Genomic DNA, 26,429 nt, shown 5'->3' with positions numbered 1-26,429 from the left:
TTCATGTCTGATGGAAGAGGAGTTGTTGGCTTTGGTCTTCGGTCAGTTAGGGACAGCAAAGGCAAATGCTCAGGTATGCTCTGGTGGATAGTAATGGTATTCCTGTTTGAGGAAAAACAGCCGTCCTGTTTGCATAACAAAGCATTGTGATGTGGAGTGAGGTATGCCTGTGGTGTTGTCTGTGAGCAGTGTTACTTAGCCTCATCCCTTTCCCCTAGAAAGGTAGCTTTAGTTTCTTCCTCTTTTTTTTTTTTTACTATTTTTGTATTGTTCAGTGGATTTTGTATTTCTGTTTGTGCTGCAATCTCTATAATACCCAGATCTATTCACCTATACCTCTTTGATCTAACACAAGTAGAAATTGACATCCTACAAGTTCCCATGTTCAAGTACTATAGAATTGAGCCAGATGGAGCCCTTGCAGTAGCGAGGCTGAGCATCCTTGCACAAAGCAGCAGCAGATTCCCAGCCATGAGCTCTAATCAGCTTTTCTTGTCTGGGCTCTGCTCTCCTTTGCTCATTTGAACTTGGAATAGGACTAGTTAAACCCAGCTTTTGTACAAGCACAAATTAAAACCCTAATCTTGAAACATTTTTGTGCTTAAACCCAAAGTTAAGGTCTGAGCTATTGTGTTTAAGTGATTTCCGCTTACCGGCATGTGGACCAATTTGGAAAGGTCTCATCTCAAATAATGAGAAAACATAAATAGTTCCTGTTAAGTTTTAAGTGATAAAGCACTTACTGCTTTTAAGACAAGAAAAGTCAAAATCAGAGTCAGAACCTGGTCAGTCCTCAATTCACCCTTGATTGGAGTGATTTAATTGATCACACGTGTTTACAGTGAAATAACTTCTCTATGGATATATTGGTGGCAAAGATAAATTTATTTCCTTACATCAGTAAGGAAAGTAACGTTAACTTTTCTAATGCATTTACTGTTGCTTGTAGCCATCCACACAGTTTCTAGCAACAATTATTTTCTAAAGTTTTTTATTTCTATTTATTTTCTTTAATTCCTTTTTTTTTTTTTTCTGAGAGAGTTGCAGGTCTGGAATTTGCATAGAACTTTTGAAATCTCTGGAATGAAGTGCCAGATTGAGCTGGCAAAAACACAGTCATGGTACAAGAAATTGGATTTAGGCTGTTGCTATATGCTGATCTGAAGGTGGCCCACTGCCCCAGGCACCATTGCCTTGAGGATGTGTTTAATTACCTTTGAGAAGTGTGAGTAGTGGTCCACAAGGAAACTTTCAGCAGTGCAAAGCCATAGGTCCAAAAGGCTTGGTTTCAGATAATTTGCATGTGGCTTGTGTAAAGATAATTGTTTTTCCTCTCCTGCCATTTAGTAGTCAATAACTGTCAACCAGGAACTATTTACGTTTTCTCATTATTTGAGATGAGGCCTTTCCACATTGGTCCACATGCCAGTAAGCGGAAAGCAGCGGAATTTTTCTCTCCTCCGTCTTTGGTAACTAAAACCAATACACCTTGGAGGTAGGAAACACAGCATGTAACTGATTTCTCTTTACAGTAAATATTTGACATGCATTAAGTCTCTTTCTGCTTTGAGTGGACTGCCAACTTGCAAACTACCTTGGATGAAGTATCCAGGCTGTACTGAGGTTAGTAGTCTAGCCAATGTTTTTTATCTAAGAATATTTGGCATGCAAATTGTGTTAGAGAATATGCTTTTTTAGGGTGCCTATAATACTGAGAATTCAGTGCTTAACTGAATGTCACCGCAACCTTGATTTTGTTTTATTTAATTGTGTGATTAGATTAGTGGGTCAAGGTCTTCAGGCAGCCCAAAGCACAGCAAATTTAACTGTTCTATGATGCTATGACTCTAAGTGATCATCCCTTCAAAACAGACAAAGCCCCTATGGCTTAAACATCCCTGTCCTCTGAACAGTCAGCAGGGAGCTGGTGCGGTAATCTTGCTGCAATAGTTGGTCTGTTCTTGGAGTGACTTCTTCACCAGACAGCTCTGGCTAAGACAAGTTTTTGTTGCTTTGACTCTCCTGAGTCCATGCGGCCGCCACAAACCAAGGCCAAACACAAACCAGCCAATCTCTGTGCCACAGCTGCTCCGTCCTCATGGGGTTTTTTTACTCCTCTCTCTTTTAGCCTCAAGGAGACTGATCTTGGGCTCAGGTTGTTCTTGTTGGCACCCCAAAGGTTCTTGGGGGTCACTGTAATGTCATCACTTTTTTCCCATAGGACAAACATGGGAAATGACGAAGAGGTGATGTTAATGGCAGAAGACTGTGGGCCTGATTTGATTAATTCTCAGGATCTTAGGAGGCAATGCAGCATCAGCAGAAGCAGTTCAGCATATTATCACTGTGAGGCGCAGGAGAGAGAACATACGATAGACCACGAGAGTTTGGATTATTTGCCTTCACACAGTAAAGTTTATAAGAAGTGGCTGCAAGGGAAAACATACAGGTAAACTTAGCTTAAATGCTATTAAATTATCTTTAACCTGGGGGTAATTTGGACAATCCAGTGGGATGCCTGCTACCAGAAGGAATTAAGAAAATGTTACTTATTGTTTCTGTACATAGGAAAATACTTCAATAGAATGTAGAAGTTGAACAGGCAGCAAGGAGCTTTGGTTACAAACATTTTTTGAAAGTGCTTATGCCCTTGCTCTTGACAAATTATTGAATATGCAAAAAGAAATTTATTAACTACCCAATGTATGCAACTGAAGAGATTTTGTTTGGGGGAATGCTCTCTTCCTGAGACTTCTCTTGAAATTCGCTGCCTCTTAGTGTAATCTACAGGAAATACTGTGTTTAAATCTCAGAAGAGGGGTGCTGTAGTCCTAGGCGACACTTGAAATAAGTCAGTAATTATTGTTGGTACATAATTATTACAGATTTTAGAAAGACAGAAACTAGAGGTGAAGACTTGCACATTTATATGAGAGGTGCTCAGTGCATTAGTTGCAGTAGAACAAAGCAGGAATTACTTAGAAACGAGCTCTGAGTGCTCTACTGAAGCTTAATAACTGAGTCACATAATTGAATTTTGAGATGGCATCAAACAATCCAGCATCTGAAAGTAGGTTACACTGCTACATATAGGTTAAAAAAAATCCAAAAACAAACCCCCAAAATTCAACTATGTTTATTACCCAAATGGAAATGGCTTTCACTTGAAGGTAGAGTTTTGTTGAGTACATGTTTCTAAAGAGATGTTGGCAAAACCAGCCTCTTGCTCATGCAGTCACAGTTAATAATCAAAGTGCTCTAAAAATGGAACATGCATGTTTGTGAGAGGAAGCATGGCAAACAGGCCTGTGCTATAGGCTGAGAGATAACTGTGTTTTCCTATTTCTAGAAAAGAGTGGGATCGATGGCTGCTGATGGGCCTAATCGGAGCAGCAGTTGGGATGCTGGGGTTTTTGGTTCATCAGGTAATTGACTATCTCATCAAACTGAAATGGGACCTGGTGGAAAAATACCTGCAGGTGAGCAAGAGAAAGTCAGGGAGCTCTCTTCCATGTCTGTTTATTAGAAAATCCACACTGTAAAGTTTGAATTGACTAGAGGTGCTACCTGTCTTGGTGTGAGTGGAAGTCAGATACCCTGCGGTGCTTTGTGTAGGCATGCTTTGCTGTCCTTTGCTACAATTTAGCTTATAGTGTAGTATAATATCTGATGGTGTTCATATCATGGGATTGATGAAGGCAGTCTTTAAAATATTGTGATCTTCCTCTTCCGCCTTGTACATAAAGGGTATGTGCTGCTTTAGATATTGTTGATGTCCAAGGGAAAGGATTGAGTTTCTTTTAGGGTACTTAGGGAATGTGGACCTGATATCAGATATGTTAGTTCTTTCTATTTCTGGGGTAGCTATCTTTTGCTAATGTTGTAGTAGTTTAATATGGAATTATTAATTTGCCCTTGGTGGGTATCATGATCTCTGATAATTGGGATGGTTTTGGTAAAAATCAGTGAATGGCTAAAACAGTGTAAATGTTAAGGTACCTCTGACCCTGACTTGCTTTTCTGACCTGTAGAGAGAAGCAGGTGGTGAAAGTTACATCTGTCTTGTGACATCTATGGTAGATAGTATGAATATTGAAGGGGAGCTTGTGAGAATAGGGTTTTGAGCTTTTGTTCTAGCTGAATCCTGACCAGGGAAGGTTGGGCATCCTGACAGGCTAATAGGAGGTGATAGAGCCAGTAATCCTGGAAACCGCTTCTAACTGTATGAAGGACAAAAAAGTGACTGGGAGTAGTCAGCATGTATTTACAGTGGCTAATAATCTTCTACAATGAGATGGCTGAAGCAGTGGGTGTTCTTTATTTCAACTTTAGCAAGGCTTTCATCACTGTCTCCTGTAACATTCTCATAGACAAACTGATGAGGTATGGGTTTCAGAAATGGACAGTGAGATGGATTTTAAACTGGCAGAAGTACTGGGCTCAAAGCTTTATGATCAGTGGCACAAAGTCCAGCTGGAGGTTGGTCACCACAGGTATACCACAGGGGTCAATACTGGGGTCAGACTCTGTTGGATAACTTCAGTAATGATGTGGATGTAATGATGGGACAGAGTGCACCCTCAGTAAACTTGCAGACAAAAGCAAAACTGGAAGGAATCAGAGCTTGACAGACCAGATGACTGGTGCCAGCAGCTTCCTGGGCTGTCTTAAGGGAAGCGTTGCCAACAGGTTGAGGGAGGTGATCTTTCCCCTGTGTTCAGCACTGGTGAGGCCACATCTGGAGTATGCAGTCCAGTTCTGGGCCCCTTTGGTACAAGGGAGACATGGATGTGTCCTCTGCTACGCTGTGAAATCAAGATAATAAATTCTGCCAGCTGCTGAAGGACAGATCTCAGTCACCTCACAGAAATGTAACAGAATACTTAATTCTGTGGAATCGATGGAAGCTGAATATATCAGAGGGAATATCTGAGAAGTGAACAAGTTCACGTTTTCTGTGAGGAAAACATATCTAATGCTCTTGGAATATTATTCCTCTGAGGCTTCTTATATGTGAAATATGTGTATGTTTATAAAATAGATAAACAGTGGTTGAATCTACATGCATACTTGTATATATGATTTGTATGTATATACATGCATGTGAGTATATATATACACACCAAAGTATAAATAAAGAATATCTAGAAAGGAACCACAGTTTGACTCCAGGATATCACAACAGCCAATACACACTCTGTTGGTACTGCTATATTATAATATTTGTCCCACTGTATTAAACTAATCCAGGGGGACAGGAGGTAAGCTCACAGGCTCTGGCATCAGTACAAACATGTAATTCCTGCCTTGGAAGGCCTTCCCATCTAAATACCTCCTTCAGCTGTGGATGAGCAAAACTCATTTTCATGCTTGTTGCTTTACTGTTTGGCTGCACTGCATAATGCACTTACAAAAGTCTTGACTGGACATGCTGCCAGGAAGGATGTGGTGGCCAGCTGTAATGCCCTGACCTTAAATGCAAGAGATGTGTTTGACCTGCACACACAGTGAGTCACAGCTGAGCACTGCAAAGGTGGCAAAGGGTGCGGGAGCTGAGAAGTTCTGGAGACAGCATGGCTGCAGTCAGCCCAAGCACAAACCAACCCCAGAACAAGAGAAGCTGAAATGTTTTTTTCGAGTGTGAGAAGGCCTGGTCTGAGAGATGTCCTTTGGGTTAAAGTTAAGCAGGAAAGAGCTTGCTCACATACATTCTGTCTACTAAAAATGGCTGCAAATTCATGAAGGTGGTCACTGGTGTAAGGCTGAAGCCTTCACTCAGGCAAAATGTCTCCTGAAGTTTTAGTGTGTTCTCGTGTTTTGTTTTTCATTTAGTGTTTTCTTGTGCCTATTCATATGGTCTTTTAGCTCTGCCTCTGACGTGAAAAGGGCCTTGATGAGTAAGAACATATCCTTTTTAGTGTTTTTAGAGATTGGCAACAACTGGAAAAAATGCATTACTTGACTCTGAGAGTCATCATTGACCTTACTGCTACTCACCCCCTGTCCTCCTAAAGAGCCTGCACTGCTTGTGTTGGTTTTTCCCTGTGGTACACCTTCTGCCTGCAGAAATGTGTGGGACAAAAGATCATTGAAAAGCAGGACCTGATGTAGTGCTGATGTAGTAATCTATTTTGTCAACCGGACAGGATGGCAACATCCACATGACCTGGCTGTGTGTGCTTGCATTTGGGCTGGCCATGGTGGTTTTATCTTCAGGCTCAGTGCTGGTAAGTGTTATACCTCCTGTGCAACAAGCCTATAAACCAAATCTCTTTCTCTGGTTAATTTGGTATTTTGTTACCCACCAACCCACCCCACACACCACCACCCTCCCACCTATTATACAACCCAATTGGAGAGGTCTTTCTTTGCCTCCAGCCTAAAGTTGGATTCCACCACCCATAACTTGTATAAAAGTGTCTGGGGTAAAATCAGTGGTGGTGGCAGGGCAATTTACACTTAGCATGTGGTGTTTATAAAATAAATACAAGTGGCAGCTGGTGTAACTTGTGAAAACTCGGTGTTTGGAAGGGGTCTAAGCCAAGGACTATCGGTCCACATAAAAGTTACTGCTGGTTTTAGATTGATCATTTAGCTGTGCTATGTGTGTATCACTTGTGGCCCATATCAGTACTTTTACGAGGCAGCAGTGCTAAACCATTGAGCCTTTCTGTCATTTACTGTCCCGCTGTGCTCAATTTAATTATAGACAGGCAATTAACAACATAGGTGAGAGAACAAGTGAGTGTTTTACTGAACTTACCCCCAAATTGAGCAATAGTAGGAAGAGGGAGCTTATTACAGCTAATAACCGAGCAGTTTTAAACCATTTTAATTCAAAACTGATCATGCAGGTTCACATGTATGACCTGCCCCACAAACAGCCTGTGCAAAGGCAAGAGACTGGTGGGCTTCAGCTACTGGGGGGATGGCAGTGCAGCTGGGGGATGGGGCAGGGGTCCCCTTCAGTCATTTTCTTCTCTCATTACCCCAGTATGCATACGGTAACCCATGCAGCAACATTCAAGCAACGGCTTGAATTCTTGTGTGTAGCCAGAAGTTATATGTGTATCATCTCTATGTCATCTGTTACTTCTGAGAATGTTTGCTCCTGAACAGAGCAAGGTGATGGCTGGACTTAAAAACTGTGTCCGTAAGATGCATCCAACACATCAACGTCTAATAGTTATTGACTCTGTTTCTCTTCTTTTTCTTTTTTGTTTTCCTTTGCAGTTCTTTTGCCCAGCAGGTTTACCATCTGGCTTGCCAGAAATCATTGGCTATTTGAATGGCACTTCTATTCGACATCTTTTTAACATTAAGACCTTTTTAGGGACGTTTGTCTCATGCGTGCTGGCTGTAGCCTCTGGGCTCTTCTGTGGACCAGAAGGTCCCATGATCCATTTGGGGTAAGAAATAGCAGGCAAAAGTTAAAGCTATCAGACTGAGAGTGTGGGCTTGGAATGTCTGTATTAGTGGCAGTGCTGGTTTAGAAAACCCCTGCATTGGGAGCTCTTTTTGCCTGTGCTGTCCCCTCCTTTGCATTAGCACAACTATTCCTGAAGAAAAATGTTTTTATGCTGCATGTTTTAAGTACTGGCTTGGTCCCCTAGTACAATTCATTGTGAGGCTCAGCAAGCAGTTAGCTGGACAGCTTGTTCCTGAAATGCAACTTATCCTGCAGTTGTCGCTTTGGGGCTGTTTTGTATCTCATATCTGCTTTTACCTGTGCAAAGTCTGTATAGAAATAAAGCCAGTCTCAAGTGGCTGTGCACAAAAGGGACAACAATTTTACATCCACCTGCAGACGTGTTGTACATGGTGATACAAGGCACACAGTGATGGACAGCCAGGGCCTTGGGGTCCATGTTTCCAGGTTACAAACATGGTGCCAGCTAAGAGTGATCACAGAAACCAGGCACTGCTTTCCAAACTCTGCAGATGGTGGATTGTGAGTCAGGTTAGAGCTGTTTGTTGTTCGTGCAGTAGTGGAATACTATGTTTCTGGTAGGGAAAATGTGATTTTTATGGAAGGGTAATGTTTTTATACCCCCTTGCTATATACAAAGAAAGAGAATCCTCATCATCCTATAGTGGTCTTGGGGCCTTGTGAGAAGGAGAGGAGGGTTGCCTGCCCCCACTTTATAGGTCAGAGCTGTTCTTAAAATTTACTATGTTGCAGTACAGCCAGATTTTGTAACTGCAGGCCAGATTTTGGGCTTTTCTATTTTGTTAAGTGACATAATTTCCTTTTCCCACAATTTAGAGGAGAATCCTACTTTATTACCATTATTACACAGTGTCTTGAGTAGAGCTGGTAAGACTGGTCTCTGCTAATATGATAGGGATCATTTGGCTGGTTTGCTGCTTTGTTTCTGATCCATCTTGGGTTTGGAAAGTATGTATCTTTGAGTTTTGCTCTCTTCCACTTCACTGCCCTGACCAAACTGATCCTCCTCCCCAGCACCCTTTCACATTTTCTGTTACTCTGTGGGTTTATCTTTATCTATCTATTTGTTTATTTACTTAATTACACAGAGGTGCAGCACCCTAGGGGATGACTCATGGATGACTCTAACCATGGGAGTGCATGGTTAGAGGCAGCCATGAACCTTCTAGACAATGATTGCCAAGGTTTGGCTCTCCCTTTAGCTTTCTTTTGTTTTCTTTGCTTTCAGACATTTGTCTCCAGGAGCTCAGAGACTGCAGCTGTGATATTTTCTTTTCTCTTTGTGCTGTGTTGGTAACAGTGATGTGAGAGCCAAAGGATTGAATCGTATTTCCATGAAGAAAGTCAGCACAGTATTAACGTGATGCCTTTTCAAAACATGGGAATTAAGAGCTAGTTTAATTTAATTTAGCTGGAACCCTCCACCATTTTTATTAAACATAAACACGCGGAAGTTGCTAAAAGCCTCTGAGAGATTGGTTAAGGCTCCTAATTTAAGTCTTGTAGAAAAGTCTTCCAAGATTATACAATGAATAGGTTTTTCATTTCACTAAGGGTTTGTATAATTTTTTTTCCCCATTTAAATGTAGTTTGAAGTGCTGCCTGGGAACACACTGTAATAATTTAAATCATTACACATCCTCTGTTAGAAGTAGGGCTGTTCTGGCTGCCATGGTCATTAACCTGGAAACACATGCTTGGAATGATGGGCTATATAGCCTGATGTGTCAGCACACTTGGGCAGATGTTAACATGCAGTTCTTCAAAAGGCGTTTCATGGCCTATCATCACAACACGTCCTTGCAAAAGAGACATTTAAGTCTCCGAGACAAGAATCTGAAAGTCTTTAGTAGCCTTCTTCTTTATGTCAACGGGACTTTGCAAATTTAAAAGCTGTGTTCAACATTTTCCAAGTTTAAATCTGCTGAAGTCAATCTAGCTTTGCTGTTGCATGCCAGCTAAGGCTCTGTCCTCCCCTGCCTTTAACTACGGCTGACTTATAAATAATTTACTGAAAAGTGCTCTCAGTTATACAACATCACTTTTAGTGCTCTCCTGGGTTGTGGCCTGAGCCAGCTGCAGTCAGACATCCTTGGTGTGCACCTCCCGATCTTCACTAGGTTTCGGAATTCAGCTGATAAGTAAGTGATGGTCAGAGCTGTGGGGCTCTGAGGGGACTCTGTGGGTGTCCAGAAAGCTGCTGGTGAGCCTGTTGCATCTGGAAGGGAAACGAAGATGCTGCTCCAGCAGACTTTCAGCCTTCCTGCTGTTCGTCACTTTGGAATGGGGATAAAGCCACCCACTCTAATTAAAAGAAAGCTGTTTAATTAAACAGCTTTAAAGTTCTTTAATTAAAAGAAAGTTTACAGGTTGTTTTATTGAATGCCTGTGGAATAATACATTAATACCGAAGACCTGTTCCCATTGCCTTCTGGGTTGTATGAGGAGGGAGAAAAATGAAGAATTTTTACACATGAGCTTTGTCCTCCAATTAATGTTGCTGGCCCAGGAAAAAAGAGACAATGGGGATTGCACAACTTATTTGTGACACTTTGTAGATCTGGCACTTCTCTGCCCATGCATGTCTGTGAGATAACTCCAGTAAGGCCCCTCTCGTGAACACTTCTACTGAAATTAATGACATTAAGTTTCCAGGAAAAAGAAATGAAAAAGCAGTTTATGTCATCTGGATGGTATCTATTGTCATGTTGACATACAAAACCCTATACAGTACCTTTTGTTTTTCCAAAACAAGGAAATAGTAATGACTCCCATGTGTTAATTTCCTGAATAAATAAAGAGAATTCAAATGAAGAGCCACTGTGAGCTACCTGTAACTTGAAAGAAAATAAAAAAGCACTGAAGGGAAGATATGAGATCTCTTTTGCCTTTAGTCTTTTAAGATCAGTCATTTAAATAAATCTGCGGCATGCTGGTTAAGCAAAATGTAAGTCATGGAAGAAATCAGTGATGGTGGTAAGTGAAGCAGCAAGAACTCTTGTTTTTCTCTGCAGGATCCAGCTATAGTATAATTAGAAAGAAGTGTTAGCTTGCAGTCAGGAACCATCGTGGGAGAGACGGGTTGTGTGGAAGTACCCTTCACAAGAGAGTTGTTGGGGAGTAGCAGAGATAAATTTCAGTCTAAGCAAGACCTTGCTTCTCTACAAAGACCAGGATGCAAGACTCCTGCTCCCCTGTATCTTCTAGAGTTAGGTAGGCTCAGGAGATGTACCCTGTTCAAGTGCAGTCACAGGCAGAGCAGTAACTCAGCAAGTGTTGGGATGTTGAAGGATCTTAAGGCATCCCCCCCATCACTGTAATGGAGGCATAGGAGGGGCCCAGTTTCATTGTTGATACTACTGATAGGACATGTACAACTGACTGGAGCAGGAAGTTGGAGATGTCCAAGCAGAGCTTGCCCAGCTTTTACTGTGGTGTGCAGCGCCTTTTGAGTTCCCTGCTGCAGATGCAACTGATACACAGTTCCCTGTGAAGGTACAATGTGTAAGCAAAAAGCCATCCACAAGAGTGTCTAGCTCAGCATTTGTGAGTTGGGAAATATCAGACATAAAACTGCCTTGTATAGTGGGTTTTGTTAAGGGCTTTGACACATAAACTCTCTAATCTTTTATTTTCTGTCCACTATTCGCACTGCCACCCATCCTTGAACTTGGCATTCCTTAATATTAAAAATACTCATTTTGTACGCCTGTTAACTTCAGTTACTACTGAATGCTCAGCATTTCTGCAAATTATCTCTGAGGTCTCAGCATATCCAGAGGATGTAAGTTTTCTAAGGTGGTGAGCACTAGTGATTAGTGCATTATATGTATCAGCATCACCCTTGTGTGCCCCAGTCCAGCAGACTGGACTTGAACCTAATTTTTTAAGGCAGAATTCCAGCATAATTTATTTCCTCTTCCCATATCCTCCCTTCTGCTTTGCATACTGTGGCCTTCTGTAGAAAGGAACAGATGTAACATTTGTCTGATGCAAGATGTTGTTTTCATGTAATAAAATGGGTGCTTTAGAAAAGGAATTGTGTGTGAGAAAAGGACTAATAATAAATGTATAAAGGAAGACTGTCCATTCATGCCTTTCTTTACCACATTATAATTATATTTTTCCTTCTTTTTTTTTTTTTCTCTTTACTAGAACTGTCTCACAGTTCAGATCTCTGCCATTTGAGCAACTAGTGCAGCTTACAGCAACAGAATTCTGTTGCCCTTTGGGGTGTATGTTGACTTTTATAGGGATGGAGAAAAGGCACATATGTTCCCTGTGGATTTCTCAGACATTTGCAGAATGAGGCAGCAAGTTGAGGCTACAGGCTCCAGGGCAGTACTCTCATTCTCTAGTGGATCCCTAACTTCATTACCTTTTTCCTCCTGCAGTATTTCCCTCGTGGCTGCACTGCTTCCAGGGTGTGAAGTGTTATGTCTGCCTGGCATTAGGCTGGTCATTGCTGGATCAGCTGCTTGCTGGCGTGGAGCGGTGGTCCCCATGTGATGTTACAGGATGGAAAGTTTTGTCAAGGCCAGAGGTCAGGATGGACAGGGCTGAACTCAAAATCTAGAGATGCAAGGCACTATAATAACTGCCAAATAAACCAGCATGTCTTTAAATTCAGTCCCATAAACCCAGCTTTAATAGGAAGTGACGCTTATGGAGTTTTTTCATTTCTGTTCCCCCCCCCCCCCCATTACGTAAATTTTGATTCTTCTACCTGTTGCAGGCGCAGTTTCATTACGGCTGGTGCAGGAGCAGGCATAGCTTCGGTATTTCGTGCCCCCATTGGTGGGCTCTTGTTCACATTTGAAGAAGTGTCTTCATTCTGGGACATCAGGCTGGCCTGGCAAACCTTCTTCTGCTGCTTGATGGCTACCTTCACCACAGATTTACTGTCCTCTTCTCTCTATGGGTTCGTTTACAGAGGTCACTTTGGATTTTTTGAAGCAGAGAAAAGAATTATATTTTGGGTATGTACTGTGTGGATGTGGCAGGAAGTAGATGCAGGGTTTTAAGCATGTTTCTCTCCTCATTATAGCTGTGAGAGTAGCAGGAAAGGGGGACTAAGAAGGAGGAAGGGATGGTATTTGTGCAATTGTCAATGTGGATGTGGAAGCCATCACACTTTACATGTGGTAGTCACTTAGATACAACATGAAGTTGTTTTGTCCTAAATAACAAGGAGACGTAACATCTACTGTTTGTTTATTAGCTAAGCTTATAAGTTATAAAGTTAACTTTCTGTATTGGTGCTAGGTAGGAGAGGGATACTTCAAAGTAAAGAAAAAGCCAAAGAGCTTTTAAATAGGGTGTCCTATCCTTCTGTAGCTGCCTTGAGCTCTGTGTTGCTGCAGGCATTGCTGTGCTGTGCCCCTGTTCCTTGGTGCTTACAGATTAAACATTCAAAAATGTATAATCACTGTTTGCTCCTGGTTGCACAACAGAGGTGACCTTCAGCCTCAGCTACCTTTATTCCTTCCAGCACAACACAACCTTGATCTTTGAGTTTTTATCATGTGTCCACCCAAAAGTACTTGCTGTTATTATCATGTCTTTCACTCATTTTTATTGCAAGATGATTCACTAGTGATTTGCAAGTATCATGATGTTCACTTCTTGCCTAAATATCCTTCTTGATATTTGACTTGAAGATCAATTAAAGAATAAACCTCTGGTCATCTGAATTCCATTCTGCTTTTTTGCTACTAAGTAAATCTTTCCTAAGGTAATTCCCTGATCACTGTCACCAGTCTCTGCATTTCTTCTGGCTCATGTCTCTCTAGCAATGCAGAAACCAGAGATTATGGAATTTGTCACATGTAGGCATACCTTGGTTGGGAAAATAGATAACTTTTTTGTGTGTGTGTGCGTGCTGATATAATGATTTTGCATATGCTGTGCAAAAGTATTTGGGGTATATTTGCTTCACCACGAATTTAGCTGGGGCAGGTGGAGAAGACATTGCTTTTCAACCCAAATCCTTTTTGTGGACAACTGATAGTGCAGTCCCCCAGACAGCTGCAGTGACGCAACCAAGAAGGTAAAATTTTGTGGCAGAAAGGTGAGACTGCGTGGACAGGGAAGAGGTCAGGCCTTCTGAAGCCAGATTCGTTGCTGAAGCGAAAGTATTGTGTAATGCACAGCTGCATGCACAGGGGAGAGTGGATTCACGTCAATTGTTGTATTACAAAAAGATTGTCCTTTTAACACTCCTTTCAGGATGTTTTCTGAAGACAGCAGTGGATTCTGTTTCCTTCTATCTTCTCTTAGTGTCATTAGAGGGAAAAACTAGCTAAAATTATTATCAACGTGACTTCTGGCAGGGTTCAAGTTTTGGCTCTCAGTGTGGTACAGATAGCTAGAAACATTTCCATTTCACTGAATGTTTTTCTCGGGGGAAATTTTGCTTTCATGTTTTGTGGTGTTAACCAATACAGTTTACAATGGATAAACTCTGAGTTGAAAGCTTGTGGGTTATGTTTCTTAACAAAACTATTTGTTTTCTTTAGTTTCATTCTACCTGGCATAATGTTACAAGGGGAATTTATGATACTCCAGAGCATGAGGTTTTCAGGAAGGTTCACTTTATTTCTACATAGATTAATTGTAAAGGTGAAATTTGCTCTGCAGGTAACAGATTTTTCTTGATGACTGGCCAAACTCTGTGGCTGATACCACCACAAAGCCAAACAGTACACTGTGCCACCTTTCATTTCCACCATGTAGAGCCCTCACTCAACTTTACCTCCATTGCCACACACATGCAGTGCAATGTGCATGTGTTAATTTAAAACAGACATCTCAGTTTATCTTTCCCTTAGGAAAAGTGGAGTTAAGGAGAGAAAACAATAAACCTATGTATATCCCTTTTTAGTTTTAGTGGATTGGAATTAAGTAGAATATAATGCAAGATGTTTGAATCTGGCCTTGAATAGAATTTTACTACTTCAAATTAAGCTACTTCTCTCTGAATTTCAACTTCCTAAACACTGGATCTCTCTAAAACCTTTGGAAAAACATGGATTTTGTTGCAGCTGTTGGTGAAAATAGCATTATTAAAGTTTTGTTTAGTACATAGATTACCTACATATGTGATGGTTGTAGTCCTAATTGTAAGGCATGATACACCTTAATTCTCTCCCTACTTCCTGTGAGCGTGCTCTGCAGGTGTTGGGCTTTTTTTGCCTGGGAATGGCTTCTAGGGCTCTTCCTCTTCCAGACCTGGTTTCTCAGTCTGCAACAACCTATGGACCAACTCTTTAAGCCTGGCTGGGTTTTGACCCTGGCATTCCTCATCTCAGGAAATACCATGACTGTTCAGTACAGCCACCTGGTGGATTTGTTAAAGTCTAGGCTAGTTGTAGCAAGAACAAGAATAAAATTTAGGGTTAACAAGAAGATGAGGAGGAATTAAAAAAGAGTGTGAACAGTAAGAGGGCCTGTGCGCTTGCTCAAACAACGTTAGGTAGGCTAACGGTTTCTCCTATCCACTCTGCCAAAGATTATACCAGTTTTTTTTGCAGGCAACCCTTTACATGTTCTTGCCAGATAGCTTTTTGAGCATTTTGTGATCTCTTACTCTGTCCAGATCCTAATCTTGTGAAAAAGCTGTGTAATTCTTAATCTTGAGCTAAGGAAATAATATCCTCACAGCTTTTAATAGATTGGCGCCAATCTGTTGACCCCTTCATGCTGGCTGGAAGATAAAATTAAAACATGATATTGCTCTCATCCTTGCTGCTTGTTGAGGAATCAAGCAGAAAATTCAATTACTATTCCAGCTGCCAGATTATATTCTGCATTTGTGATTTGTTGCTGCAAGTTGTTCCAGATCAGCATCAATTTTCACAGTTTTATTTAAGTAAATTTACTTATAAATGATCTAAATGCACATGAATGCAAGTTGACACTTAATAAACGAACAGTGAGCAAAGCTCTGGTTCAGCAGTTCTTTTCAGTGTTCATTAAGGCTGTCATGTCAACTTACTTGGATGTAGCTTGAAGAGCTGAGGGCTACTGGTAACACAGTGCATCATGAATGTTTCTGTATGTGTGCCAACGCCAGTGTCTACCTGCTGGTTCCACTCCTGTGAGGTGCGCAAGAAGAATACACTGTCTGTCATGAGATCAGCTTTAAATTAATTAGCTGAGCTGCCTAAACCACAAGGAAAGATTTATTTCCTGTATGGAAATTACTTTGTGGTATCAGGTTTTGTAAGAGAGAGTGCAGTATTTCATGTCTGGCAGGATGCTCAGAACATTTTTTCTCCTTTCTTTGACTTAGGTTAAGAACTTGCTGGATTTGAACGTCTTGGCCTTCATTCCGACCATCCTCCTTGGAATGCTTGGAGGTCTTCTGGGAGCTCTCTTTGTTTCCCTGAATATAAAGATCAATAAATTACGTATGCAGTTCTTTAATTCAATTCCAAAGTTATCCCTTAGAAAAATAAGCAAGCTGTTGGAAACTGTGCTCATCCTTGTAAGTAAAAACTGTGTTTCTCTTGATTATATCACATTTACAGTGGCTAATGAAGGCAGGTCATAAATTGACTGGATAGAAAAGTGAATCTGACCTGCTGGTACTTGATAACGTGCAACAGATTACAGCAAACGTATGAATTTCCAAAGTACATATAGGTGTTCAATGATGGTGGGTATAAAAGAATGGGAAGATATGTTTTGGTTTGGTGTTTTGTTTTGTGTTTTAATGCTTGAAGTATTTTACCTGTGGAGTTGCTCTCCTGCTGCTCTACTCTGATGACACTACATCAGCTTAGTGACATGTAGCAGTTACGTTGGTGTGCTTTTTCATTTATTTGCAGTCTATGGAGGGCTGTCACAGGTAGATTTCATCCATTTTTCTCCATTTTCACTCATCCTTGCTAGTGATTGATTCTCTTATTACCCCACGCAGCTTGCTCATGTAGCAGAACCAGGCAGACACCTCTGTACCTGGGCACTGTTTTAGCAGTTACATTGGAAAGAACAATTAGGAAACCATTACCATAACTATATGCATTTTTGCCTGAAGACCACACAGGATATCTTTGTTTTAGAAGAACAGATGCATGAAGAATAAGTATTATATAGGGTTTAAAAGTTAAGGATAGGTACAGAAAACTTTTTGGAGCTAACTGTGTATCCGGAGTCAGTTATCCCTAACTGTTACTGATGGAGGTCAGCCTGGAGCCTCAGATGTCCTGATATGGTAAGATATAATGGCTTTGGAGTTTCCATTTGGCGTTGTATGACTTTGGGAAGAGTCATGCCATTGGAATGAAGGGTATAGACACAAGGCTCCTGTATTTTGCACATTTTCACAATTTTCAATATTATGCTTTGGTTATAACTTAAGTATGTTGTTAAATGTGGAAAAATAAACCTTCAGAGCTTTTCTCTGCAAATTGTGGTTTTCCTGCAAGTTTCTCTGGTGAATACCTGCTTATCATAATTTTCCTTTTTTTCTCACCATTTTTGAGGAAGTGTTTCTGGGTTCCTTCAGACCTTTTAAGTGTTGAGATGACCTTTCTTTAGGGAAATTGGTGCATGCCAAAGCCCCTTTCTTCTGCCCTCTTTTAGGCAGACTTGCCAGTATGTTTTATGTATGCCATATATGTTTTTTATATATACTATTGTTTGCTTTCTCTTCCCTCCCTCCTGGAGAGAGGGTTGCTCAGTTGTAGACCAGTGAGTGGCCATATAGATGCTCACTGCCCATCAGCCCAGACATGCCTTCAGCATCTGCTACTCTGAGCCATCAGAAATACTTCAGGAGCCATCAGAAGCTTCAGGAAAAAGCAGGCACGGTTTGCATCAGCGACCTGAATGATACGAGGTGGAAAGCAATTAGTATTTTAACTATGACAAGGGAAACTTTTGGAGCTGAAAGTGTGAATAGCCATAGGTCGAGGGACGTGGTCAAGTCTCTGCAAACTCTCCACAAATTGGTCTAGATATGTGTCTGTTTCCCGTAGGTTGCACTATTTTCCTCTCCATAGGATCAGGAGTGCATTTCATTTGGTCCTCGAAAGCTATGTATCCTGTGGCAGTCCAGCTCCTCCTCTGCCTAGTCCTGCTCATTACTTGGAGCAGCAATCTGTTTGTTGGGTTCTCTGCTGGCACATCAGAGGTGAAATCTGACCTCCGGGTGGAGAAAAATGGGCAGGAGAAGGAGGAGGGATCCACGTTGAAGGGGTTATGCTGGAGTAGGTCCATGCTATCGATGACAACTGGGTTTGGGCTCCTCTTAGCGGCAGGATGTTGGCTCTTCAGCTTGCAGCCGTGCCTGTTCAGCAGCTAGCTGAGGGGGGAAGACACCATGAGGAGATTCACTTGAAGCTTTTTGCTGCCACGTTTGAAGGAGTGGATAAGCTTAGGTAGAGAAAACCGGTTTTCTTAGATCTAGGGAGTGTCTTGCTGCTGCCCAGCCCTCTTTTGTTGTGCTAAAAGTTTGCTTCAAGGTCTTGCAATGGATTCAGGACCTTGTGCTGATGAGCACTGCAATGAGACATCCTAACAAAAATCTAGTCTTCAGACCAGCAGGATGAGGAGTAGAGCCCCATGTGTGTCCTGTGTAAAATCCATGCTTTCCAAAGGACCTCTGTTTGTGAGAGGTCAGCTTTGTAACAATTATTGCTCTAACAATTTGGACTCTGTGCTCTGTGTTTGATAGCCGCTTCCCCTGCTATTGGGAAAGGCTTGTCTTTCTCTTAGTACATTACAAAAACTACTTAAACACATAAACCCCAAACAGTTCCTTATGACTTTTCAGAACATTCCCCCTTCCAAACAAGCCACAACATCAGTCAGCAAGACCCAGTATGTTAGGAGATGTATAGGATTAAATTTAAGAGCAGCTAGCAGAGATTTAGAGTCAGACATAAAGAAAATGCCTCCTTAGAGTTATTTTATGTTGTTTAGGAGTGGTGCCTTACTGACTCCACAAGTTCATGCAGCGGTTAGCACCTTGCCAGATCATACCTGAAACTAGGAGAACAGCATGTGTTTCATAGGGCTGTGGTGCTTACAAGAACTTTTATGTTGATATATTTTTTGCCCTAATCCTGTAATTTTTTAAAAAAACAACCTGTGTTTTTGCATTAGCTTTGTAGCATGAACTCTTATTCAGGCTGTTTTTCCTTTTTATTAGCTCTGGAAGATCCTGCTCAGGTCATAGTCCTTATTTTATTATAACTTGGCAAAAAGGCGGAAGGAAAGAAACTGTTTGATCTGACAGAAACCCATACAATTCCCTGTGGTTTTTATTTTATTTGTTATATAAACTCACATAATCAGGCAACTGAAAGAAACCGTGTCACAGTGACTTTAACCAAAAATAATCTTGTATAAACCAGTTTGCATTTAAACTTGGAAGGAACCCATCACTGTATCTTCCACACCCACAACATAACCCGGAGTACCATTCCTTTGACTGGAATTGAATATCTAATCTTCAGCCCATAGATTAGGTGAAGCTGTCTGCCTAAGTGCCCTCCTGCCCCTTGGCCTGTGTTTGATTCTCTTCAATTCATCACCTTTCTCTCTGTGAGGAAATCACAATGTAGATAATGTTTTGCCAAGAATCTGACAGAGCTATCTTTCTTCTTCTGCGTTTTTAAGTTTTTAATCACACTGACTAATGCTTCTGTTCCAAAAGCTCAGTGTTTCAATGGGGAGGGTGGACAATTTAAGGGTATATACTTACATATTGAGCTGTCAAAACTTTAGAAGGTTGCTTGAGAGGGTGTTTTTTCCCCTGAAGATAGGCTACTGCTTTAAATGTGTAGCCACTGGCTCCAGGCTAGCTGTCCTTCTAGCTCCCCTTGGACTTTGGGCCTCTGGCAGAAACTCGACCTGGGTTTGAACTGTCCCAAAGTGCAGTTTTCAGAAACAAAACTTGACCTAAGCTCTGTGAAGACTGAACTACTCCCAGTTTCATCTATCTCTTGCTCTGCCCATAAGCTTATGATCTTTGACACACAGGGAAACAAAGGCTTAAGATACAATTGTCTGACAAATCGTCACAACTGCACACAGCTGAATCTCAGCTTGAGGGTTTCTATAAGTGTGCTATCTGAGCTGTTTTATAACAATCCACAGAGTGCATGAAACCTTGTGCTTGGAAAATGTATTATGATTATAGTTGGGTGTTCCAGTAATTTTTCTCCAGATGCCTCCTGAAATTGTTTCTAAACCTTTTTTTTAAGTGTTTCTTCATTTATTTAGAAATATAAGTTGATCTCAATTAAGAGAAATAACCTTAGTTTTGAAAGAAATAGAACTACGTTATTATATTTAACTATGTTATGTTGAAAAAGATGCATAATTGAAATACAGTCGTCTCATGTAAAAACTTACTTTGCTTTTGGTGAATGCAAAGCAGAGAGTGAAAACACCTCCTGCTTTGCTCTGTTTGCAACAGTTTTGATTTTATCAATATTTACTTCAAAATGGGTATATGGAAAACTAGTAGAAGGACCTGACAAAATCTCTTCATCCATTCGGTTTGCAATATTTGTGTCTCTACTGTACAGCATGTAATATGCTTTAGGCATTATAGCTGTCTAGTATGGCTGGGATGCCTAGGAACTTCTTTCTGTTGATTAACTGAATGCTAGTCCTTTCATAACTTCCTCCGTTAAGTTGGAGACCAGTTACCTAGTTGCAACAGTCAAATCCCTGACGTTAAATGGGATGAATCTGAGCCTTATTCATTGCTTATGAGCAAATGCTGATCTCCTGGGAAATGTGGGCAAGACAGAAGGACAATTTCCTTGTGGTAACTGCTGGCACTAGTATTTTTAGGCACTTTTCTTTCTTTTTTTTGTCTGTTCCTACATCTCACAGTAGTCTGTTTACCTATTTTAATGCCTGCAGGTATGTACGACGACTGTTACAGTATACTTACCGTATTTCTTTCCGTGCACTCCAGTCACAAGCGTGAGAAACAACTCTGAAATGTAAGTGGGGAGAGTCATCAAAAGCATGTCTATGTAAATACAATTATTAACCATTTATCCCAGTTAGTTGCTACAAGGCTTTAGGATGGAAAAATTCAAAGGTTCATCAGAGCTGAACATTTAAAATGAATTCATGTAGAGACAAGAATCACAAGCTTTTAATCAATGAAATTTAATCACATTTCAGCTTTTCCAGTGAGAGGCATTTGCCATCAAGTCAAATTAGAGAAAATAAAAGGGAAAAGTAAAAATCTAAAGGGAGTTAAAAATGAAGAGAGCCTGAAACATGGCTGTATGTATCACACAAGCACTTTTTCATCTTAAAATCCTAATTTTGTTTTAAAATGTATATAGGCCTGTAGATATGTATATAAACCTAGAGACAGACTGTGCTCTAACTGGAAAGCTGGAACTGGAAACTGATGAAAAACCTGTTATCCTCAGCTTCAGTCAGCTACTCTTGTCTGAAGTACATGCTTTGATCAGTTCTTTGTATAAGATCACCAATTAAGTAACACACTATGTCACTACAGAACAAACTGTAATCCAGGTACTTAAAATGACAAATACTGTGTTAATAAGCAGGCAGGGAATACGTGGCAGAGTGGCTAGGGTTTTTATGGGTGACACAGTTGCAAAGTTCCTTGAATTTGATATAGGTTTTGCAGTCCAAGTATCTTTCTCAAGAAACATCCATGAGGAATCAAAACAGAACTGCTCAGATTAAGGTAAATGGTAGTTTAATTTCACAGTCATTGCAAATGGTTGCTACCAACTTGTGGATTTACTAATTCATAAATGTATAATATATGAATTCCTCCTTCCAAGTGGGCAGTGTCATATATATTGCATAATATGAGCTGTAAATACTGAGTAACTTGCCATTCGTGACTGGACTCTGAACAGCTTATTTAAGTACATGGAAAACAGACACACTTTACCATTCTTGTCACCAATTCTGGACTGTCATTCAAAATGCAATACCTGCTTCAGTATTGTTTCCTATAATATGTATTTACAATATTCTTTATAAAAGCAAACTTTGTCACTCAGTACCAATCCAAACTGTGGCCATTTGGATTGCCACAGAAAAATCCTTTTTCCTCGTCCTGACATCCTTTTCATTTTAGGGACTAAATTATTGCAAAATGTTATTCTTCAAAACAAAACTATTTTTTGCTTTAAAGGAAAAACATCTGAAACCACGATAATTTCATGGCTTTTTTTTGTCTGCGTCTGAATCAAAAATAGTCAGTCTGATCCAGCCTAGAGGCTAAATGGCCTTAGTGCCAATTTTTTTATTTGGTGTGGCTACAAGTTATAAAGAGTACATCCTGTTGAAAATAGATCTAAAGAGATCTGAAGAGAATTAAGCACCAAATTGTCCTGGACTTTGCAAGGCTATGCAGATGTTGAAGGTGGTGATGATGTCTCTAGTAAGCTTGTAATAAGATACAAGAATAAATGTGGAAAAGAAGCTTGTTCACTGTTCTCCTGTTCTTAGAAATTTAAAAGGGAACTATGATTACAGTTGTGAGATTTTAGTTAAGATCATTTAGATTTGGCTCGTTTCAGAGTAATCTGAGATTCTTACTCAGTGCTCCAGAGGCAGGTATATGTCATGAACCTTTGGAGATTCAGCAGGTTAGTAATAGGCACATCATTACTTTCAAATATCCAGTGAGAATTGTATCACAAAAAAAAATCAAGATGTTTTAATTTTGGCTTTTGCACTGATCCAGCTTGGTGAAGTGTACGTTTTTTTCTTTTAAACCATGACAGTAGTAGGGCTGTGCTCCAGGTGAGGCTGTATGTGGCTATAACAGTGTGACAGTGCTTCCTTCTAGCATAGCTTATCCTCTTAAATTTACATTGGATCAGTGCTTTCAGTAGTGTTTGTAGCATTTCCAGCAGGCCTTGATATTCCTGGAAAAAGGAGGAATAGGAGATAGTGGGGAGGCAGGAGAAGGAGGTACAGAAGAGATGGGCTTCTTCCATTAGCAGGTCTCATTACAGCACGTGTTCCTGCAGCATGGGGTGTGGCAGTGAAGTCCTCCCATTGGCACCAGGGAGAAATCTGTCTCAAATAAACTGATTTCAAACAGAAAGAGTTAGTGGTACAAAACCCTGTGTGCAAACAAGTCCTACATCTCCATTCTCTGCTTTGTTCTTCTTGCTCAACTATGTCTTTTAATTGTAAAAACCCCCTTTCTTTTGTTGTTTCTCTCTCTGTTATTTTGGCATTGCTGCAAGCTTCAAATTGCCTCTCAGATGTGCTGTTTTTTGTGTGTGCACTCTTTTACTGGTAGTAAAGACATTTGTGTAGAACTTGAGGCTTTGCTATAAGTAAGTTGCACAATCGTATGACTTCTAAAGCAGGGTGGAGCAAATAAGTATTTTAATTTTTATTGACCATTATGAATTTGGAATATATTCCTGTTTGAGTGGTTGGATTAATGTAAAAAGCAAATACAAGATTAGGAAGTATCTTGTGTTCCTTTGGTTGCCAATTGGGGGTCTGGAAGAAATTTTCTCGCACTAGATGTTGGCCGCATTTTAAGTTTTCCTTGTAGTTCTGAGTGGGGATCAGGTGGGTCAAATACCACAGAGTGCCTGCTCTTTGTTCCAGAAACAGCATTCATATTGTTACAGTTTAGGTTATGGTGACATCCAAACTATTCTGGATGCTTTCCAAACTGGAAGAAGGAAGTCAGTTCTGCTGTCTGGAGAGTGCAATTGCTCCAGAGATTGAGAAAGTGTCCAGGAATAGTGGTGCTATACAGAAAGGCTGGTCATGGGCAGCATGATAACCGGTACGCTAAGCTGCAAGATGTTGAAATAGCTGGTGACAGTATTTGCCAAAAGAGAGCTTTAAGAATGTGTTGGACAAATGTTTTTTTTTAGGTTTCATTTGGGTATAGCCTGTGTTGCTGTGGAAGAGGAAATCTTTAAGTCTTTTCAGCTCAGGTTGCTCCCACTTGGGATGGAGCAGCCACAGCTTCTCTGGATAGCCTGTTCCAATGTCTCACAGAAAAGTGAGACAGTACCCTCACAGTAAAAAAATCTCTTCCTTTAACTCTGCCTTCTTTCAGTTTGAAGCCCTTACCCTTTGTCCTGTCACTACCTGCCCTTGTGAGAAGCCCCTTTCTAGATCTCTTGTAGGCCCCTTTAGGTGCTGAAAGCTGCTCTGAGGTCTCACTGGAGCCTTCTCTTCTCCAGGCTGAGCAAGCCCAGCTCTCCCAGCCTGTGTTCACAGGAGAGGTGCTCCAGCCCTCTGATCATTTTTGTGGCCCTCCCCTGGACTCACTCCAACATTTCCACAACCCCTCTTGTGTTGGGGCCCCAGAGCTGGATGCAGTACTGCAGGTGGGGTCTTATGAGAGCAGAGAGGAGAATCATCTCCCTTGACCCGCTGGCCATGCTACTTTTGATGCAGTGCAGGACACGGTTGGCTTTCTGGGCTGTGAGTGCATACTGCTGGGTCCTGTTAAGCTTTTTGTCAACAAGATCCCCAAGTCCTTTTCCTCAGGAGTGCTCTCTATCCATTCTCCACTCAGTCTGCATTTGTGCTGGGGATTGCCCCAACCCTTGAGCAGGACCTTGCACTTTGCCTTGTTGAACTTCACGAGGTTCACATGGGCCCTCCTCTCAAACCTTCTGTTTGCTAAAAACCATGAAGGCAAACAAGTGAATTGTTCTGGTTTTTGAATACCACAGTAGAAGCTTTTTACAAGGTAGAGCTGAAGCAAGAGAGGAGAGTTGATTTATGTAACTTTTCCATTCCCAGTCCTATCATGGGAAACACAAAATGTTGACACTCAGCGTTGTTCATCAAACCTGTAGGGCCAAACTTCTCAAACATTAAACGTTAAGAATTATTTTGGGTGGCCAAAATAAAGCCTTTACAGGAGACTTACTTTTCAGAAAGTGCTGGCACAGACTATCAGCAAGCCAGACTACTTCACGAGGTTTGCACTGACCCACCTTTCAAACCTGTCAAGGTCCCTCTGGATAGCATCCCTTCTCTCTGGCATGTCAACCACACCACACACCTTGGTGGTGTTGGTAAACTTGCTGAGGTGAGGGAGCACTCGATCCCTCTGTCCATGTCGCCGACAAAGATGTTAAACAGATGTTAAAAAATATGAGCATTAATAAACCAGATTTATTAGTTTGGTAGAATAATTAATAAACTGATCTAGTAAACTAGATTTATTAGTTAATGAAACCACTTAATTGGGAGATGTAAGTGAGAGTAGGGTTTTTATGTAACATTTATATCTAATAGACACATTCTATACAGGCATTATGGTAAGTTATATTCATGCATTTAATATTTTTTGTTTTGTTTTTAATATTTAAGCATAAATCAGTTCAAGAGGGAAATTTCAGAATATAGGTGTTCATCAAACACATGGATTGGTCCAGATGGAATCAGATATTCTAATCAAACATTCAATCAAGGTAAGGGGAGCTAAGTGATTGATACCTGGGAACAAGTGGAATTTGTGCAACTTGAGGTGATCTCCAAGTATATTTACTCATAATGTAGGTTTTCTTCGAAGTAATGTTGTGCTCCATTCTGAGGGATATATCAGAACTAAATTCTTTATTTGAGCAAAATATGCTGGGAAGTTGCTGAGTTGTTATCTCTGAAGGAATGGGGAAGGAGCCCTGCTGAAGTAGTATGGTTGTATTTCTTTGGCTTAAATGGCTGCCATTTCTCCTTGTTTAGATCAACATTAACATCACACAGACCAGACTGGACAGAACAAATGTTTCTTCTTTTCCTGAAGGTGCCCCAGGTGCTGAAGCTGTCATATAAACTCCAGTTAGCTGCTCTATGTACTCTGCTGATGTTTTTGTCAGGTTTAGGCCAATGACAACTACCACAAACTGTATTTTTGTAAAGGATCCTTTTAACGTTTTGTATTTCTCCACATCTCTTCCTCTGTGTTACAGCTGCTGCGCTTCTAGTTGAAAGTGGGAAGCAAGGGATCACGTATCTTTTTAAACGTGGGACTCATGAAGAATTTGGATACTCATCCCTCTGCACTGCTTTGGCATTTTATTTCATCCTCAGCTGTTGGACAGCAGGTTCTGCTGTTGCCAGTGGTGTGGTTATTCCTATGCTGTAAGCTTCATCTATCTTGGTTTGAGCTTTCTATACGCAAGGTCTGTGTTGAGGAGCAGCAGCCTGAATTGTAAATCTGAAGACTTGGCAATATCAAAGCTGTAATTGCTTGGAGGAGGTTATATACGTGGAACAAGATGGTTTGCTTGGAAAGAGATGTTAAAATTATGGAAAAGAATGAAGAAAAATCATGTGAGAGTAGCTGTGGAAGGATGATAGCCAAAAGTGTGCACCTTCTAAGCACAGATCATTTGAATCCTTTGAGGACCCAGAGAGAGTCTCAGCTGCTGGCTCCATGTGTAACTGTAGAAATACAGGTTCAGTTCCAGACTTTTTGTCTGTTTCTTATACACATAATAGCCTGAATCTTAATTTTGGACATCAACACCCTCGACTTTGGAGAAAACTGCAGTTAGGTCTTTTGTTGTACCTTTTAGAAAGCTGTGGTAGACTGAGGCAAAGTTCTTACAGAAATGCTGAGAGGTTTAATGTTCGGCAAGCAAAGAGTCATGGTTGGAGTGTGGGTTTGCTCTCACTCTCTGTGGCTGGAGAGTGAGAAACTGTGTCCAGCTTGACGCAATTCAAATAAAAAAAAAAATCATAAAATAAATAGTTGTATGTACAACCTTCTGCCTTTGCCCTATCCCCGAGTACTCACCTCTGCCCTCCCCAAACTGTTGTTTAAATCAATTTGTAATATTCATTGTTTGCTGAAACATGGCATACTTGGCTGATATGCAAATTTTTCAGCCAGAACCCACATTTCTGACCAGATAACCTCATTTTTTACAGCCATTCTAAAATTACTAGAACACCATCCATCAATAAAGTTAACCAATTTCATGAATAAATAGGAAAAAAGTTGTGCAATGGTGCA

At 40.8% G+C, this 26,429-nt stretch overlaps 1 protein-coding gene across 1 annotated transcript in view; it reads left to right on the top strand.

Moving 5' to 3' along the window:
- Positions 1-2,015: 2,015 nt before the first annotated feature.
- LOC134171322 (chloride channel protein C-like) overlaps positions 2,016-26,429 on the top strand; it is a 76,214-nt gene continuing 51,800 nt past the window's right edge. Inside the window, exons 1-10 of the mRNA XM_062633433.1 lie at positions 2,016-2,449; positions 3,350-3,479; positions 6,147-6,227; positions 7,234-7,409; positions 9,499-9,591; positions 12,186-12,429; positions 15,744-15,938; positions 20,336-20,418; positions 24,782-24,882; positions 25,381-25,552. Coding sequence (XP_062489417.1) covers positions 2,031-2,449; positions 3,350-3,479; positions 6,147-6,227; positions 7,234-7,409; positions 9,499-9,591; positions 12,186-12,429; positions 15,744-15,938; positions 20,336-20,418; positions 24,782-24,882; positions 25,381-25,552 — 1,694 coding nt within the window. The 5' untranslated portion in view covers positions 2,016-2,030. The remainder of the gene's footprint in view (positions 2,450-3,349; positions 3,480-6,146; positions 6,228-7,233; positions 7,410-9,498; positions 9,592-12,185; positions 12,430-15,743; positions 15,939-20,335; positions 20,419-24,781; positions 24,883-25,380; positions 25,553-26,429) is intronic.

This window comes from Pezoporus occidentalis, unplaced genomic scaffold (assembly GCF_034315485.1).
Source record: "Pezoporus occidentalis ecotype Australia unplaced genomic scaffold, CSIRO_AGI_Poc_V1 ctg4, whole genome shotgun sequence".
NCBI lineage: Eukaryota > Metazoa > Chordata > Aves > Psittaciformes > Psittacidae > Pezoporus > Pezoporus occidentalis.
Note: the sequence above shows the minus strand (reverse complement) of the source record. Positions and strands in the feature narration are given on the sequence as shown.